Source organism: Hordeum vulgare, chromosome 4H (assembly GCF_904849725.1).
Source record: "Hordeum vulgare subsp. vulgare chromosome 4H, MorexV3_pseudomolecules_assembly, whole genome shotgun sequence".
Taxonomy (NCBI): domain Eukaryota; kingdom Viridiplantae; phylum Streptophyta; class Magnoliopsida; order Poales; family Poaceae; genus Hordeum; species Hordeum vulgare.
Genome location: NC_058521.1, coordinates 266,490,301 through 266,494,194, shown reverse-complemented (window position 1 = coordinate 266,494,194; position 3,894 = coordinate 266,490,301). Strand labels below are relative to the sequence as shown.

The 3,894-nt window shown below is 49.0% G+C and overlaps 1 protein-coding gene across 1 annotated transcript; it reads left to right on the top strand.

Moving 5' to 3' along the window:
- Window positions 1-1,695: 1,695 nt before the first annotated feature.
- Window positions 1,696-2,070, top strand: LOC123450446. The gene has a single exon (XM_045127695.1). The coding sequence runs from the start codon at window positions 1,696-1,698 to the stop codon at window positions 2,068-2,070; it is 375 nt and encodes a 124-aa protein (XP_044983630.1).
- Window positions 2,071-3,894: the final 1,824 nt, after the last annotated feature.

Sequence of the window (3,894 nt, the reverse complement as noted above, 5' to 3'; positions counted from 1 at the left end):
GACCAACCACAAAGGAACAACATATTCAATGGAATCATCAAGACAACATGGCCAGAAAATAACAGGTTCAACACTTAGAATGTTGGCAGCAAGAAACCCACAAATCCACAAGCTTATCATGGTAAAGAAAAATACTAGGGCCTAGTAACCTCAAAACTCTACCACATTCATGTTGACAAGTTTACCTAAAAGTGCAAGGATAAAATCATGTGAAAATGACAAAATGGCACCTTATCACAAAATGACATTTTCACAAAGTTGCTCGAATGGCCAAACTAATGGCACCACTAGATTCCTGGGATTTTTCTACCCGAAAATTCATATTTGACACCCCTATGTTACTCTAGATAAAACATCCGAAAACAGAGCACAAAAACAACATACAAGTTATAAGTCATAACTTGCCAAAAATGGCAGCTGCCAGATTTGGCCATGCATAGATTTGAAAATTTGCTAAACTGGAAATAACACATAGAGAGAATAAACAACAACAAAAAAATAAAATAAAAATAAAAATCACTTGGGGGACCCACTAGCATAGACACGAGGGCCCCTAAGGATGACATGTGGGCGTAGGGCCCACTGTGAGTGGCCGCATAAAGAAAGGTAAAAGGGGGGCTAATTGCTCTCGAGGGGTATCGAACCGTGGTCGCTAACTTGAGTCTGTGCGTGTAACAGCCCGGAATCAACGGAGGATAAGATTACCCTTTTATTCCATTGTCGTCATGTGATTTATTTGGTTACCGCATTCATCATCGCATCATCCGCATTGCATCGGCACTCCATGGCCGTCATATTTTCAAAACTTGTCGGTTCTCTCCGTTTTCGCCGTTGACAGTTTTGAGACCAACCACACACGCACTGTCCCACGACATCTTTAAAATATGTTTTAAAAGTTTGTATAAATATACTCGGATTGGGTTGAAACTTGGTGTGCGGTCTTGTTTTAATGTAGGTAGTCCGCTTGCCAAATTTTGTCACAATCGGAGTCCGTTTGATACCCGAACGGTCGACCATAGCGGCACCGTTATCGGTTTATTCATCACATGCTTTTGGTGTTTCAAATCTTGTGCCGGGCTGCAAACCACCCTCTCATCTCATCCCACTTCCTCTACATAGTCCAACATGGCTAACCTAACCTCACCCCACGATCGGAGTCGTCCGATCACGATCGAATGGCCCAAATCGGGCTAAAATAGCTAACCCTAACCCCATTTTGCTATAAATAGACCCCAACCTACCTAATTTGGACCCTAAGAGGGTGTTTGGATCACTAGTGACTAGAGACTAGAGACTAGTAGTAGTCACTTTTAGTCAGTAAACCTCCAAACACCCCTGACTAATGGGTGACTAAAACTAGTTTAGTCCCTAGTCACCCCACCCCCAACTAAAAGTGACTAAAGTCACTTTTAATTGCCGGGCCCATCGGCGCCGCATCTGCCGCCCCATCCCATTCGCACGCAGGCAGGAGGCTGCCGCTCCGCTTTCCACCGCCGCCGCTCCCCTTTCCACCGCCGCCGCCGCACTCCGCCGCCGCGGCAGCACTCCGCCGCGCCGCTCCGCGTCCGTACTCCGCATCCACAGCCGCCGCCGCACTCCCGCCGCGCCCGCAGCACCCCGCTGCGCCGCTCCGCATCCACAGCCGCCGCCGCACTCCCGCAGCACTCCGCCGCGCCGCGCTCCCGCGTCCGTACCATGGATGGCGACGGCGAACTCCCCTTCGATTTCTTCTCGCAGACGGCGTCTTCCGGTGCTGCGGCGCACCACATCGACGAGGACGGGTGGGGGATGACGCCCCCTCGTCTCCGGGGATCCGCCGGTCGCGGCTTGGTGGCAGGGGGGCTCGGCCGCGGCTCGGTGGCCGGGGGGCTCCGCGCTCCCATCGGGCTGGAGAACATCGACCTCAACGCCGACTCCGCCGTCGCCGCCTCCTACCCCAACATGGGCATGTACACTCAACTTTTTCATCAGGGGAGTGCGGCCGTCTGGACAATTTTGATTTTTTATGTATGTACATTTTTTCTTGTGCTTTTCGTGAGGAATAGTCTGGTGCTTGTGTTGCTTGCGTGAGGAGAGAAAAAAAGGGTATTGAGAGCTGCTGTTGCATGACGTGAGGGAGAAAAGGAAGCTGCTTTCCTTCCTTGCGCGGGAGTTGCTGTTGCACAAGGGAGAGAAGAGAGATAAATGGAAGGGAGAGAGAAAAATTTAATACTGAGACATTTAATGCTGACTAGTAGTAGTCACCTTCCAAACAAGGCCTGACTAAAAACTTTTAGTCTGACTACTACTAGTCACATGACTAGAGAGTATCCAAACACGCTCTAAGCCTCATTCACCTCGATCCCCTCACCCTCCAGCCTCACCCGTCGCTAGCCATAGCCCCTTCTCCCACCTCCCGCGGCCCTGGAGGCCCAGATCGATCCCGCTGAGCCCAGCTGGGCCCGGACGCGTCCACCGTCACCCGCTGCCGTGTGCCATAGCGGGAGGAGCCCGAGTTCCCTGCCCCGCAGCCCCGAGCCCTATGCCACTCGACGCCGCCCGCGATCGCCGACCCCTCGCCGGACCATTGTCGGAGCCCGACGCTGGCCAGCCGCCGCTCCCCCGCGTCGCCCTTGCTGGTGCTTGCACCCCGCCGCCAGGCCGGACCTCGCTGGAGCGCCACCGCATCACCGCCGCCTTGGGGCCTTCCCGCCGTCGAGCCCTGAATTGCATCCGGTTGCCCCTGCACCGCCGACCCTCGCCGTTGGCCTACACCGCTGCCCTTTGTCCCGCTTCGCCGGGCAACCGCCGTCGCCACCAACCAGGATTGGGAGGGAGAGACGATCTCAGCCGCCAGCCACTACGTGGGCCTCGCCCCGTGAGCCGACCCAACTCGCATCGCCCGCACGTGGGCTGTGCCATGGTCCAGCTGGACCAGCCGCGAGCCGCCTCCAGCCACTGCAGCAACCGGGTCTGAAGCCCATGTGTGAGCCCCCTCTGCCTAGTTATCTATCGCCCTTAGGCGCCATTTAATTACGCTTTGCCATGCCCTTGTTTTGCCCTAGTATAGCAATTATCCCGGTGATGTTTTTTCCAATCCACGAATTTAATCAATTTGCAGGAATTTTGCTAATAACAGAAAATGCATATTTCTAAAATGCTCGTAACTTTTTAACTGTGCATCACATTAAAATAATTTAGATACGTAAAATATGTAGAATTTTGTGTATTTAAATAATTTGCAACTTTCATGCATGACTAAAATATTTAATTGTGTTGTTTAATTACATTTGCATAGATGCCATATTAAAATGATTTAATTCATAGCAAAATAACCGAGCATCGGATTAAAATGTTTTCAACATGAAAAGTGCATAGAATTTTATGTAGTTTCACAATAACCAACTTGCACCCATGTTAAAAATATTTAACTTGCTATTTCATTTAATTTGCATTAAATGCGATGCTAAAACAGTTTAATCCTAGATAATAAACGGTAGCTTCGACTAAATGTTTAATATATATATAACTTGTCTAGAATAATGTGTAGAATATCATGGTAGTATTTATTTTCCTGTTTAACAAATCTAAAATTTTGAGATAGGCACATGTGTAGCAAATCATAACTTCATGTGACGACTTCCGAAATTATTATTCGTTGCTCCGGCCTCATTTAGAACTTGTCTAGAACTCTATGTAGCTCTGTAATGTCTTGTGCATCCATGTTTTAACATGCTGATGGCTGTCATTTGCATATTTTGCGATCATGCATATAATCTTGTGATGATCATATCTTTTAGACCGTAGCTTCGTTTGAAATGATCTACATATGTAAATCAACTAAAATGACGTGTAGAATCACATGCTCCACCTTATTTTGTTGTTTAATAAATATTAAATATGGATAGTTCAGAC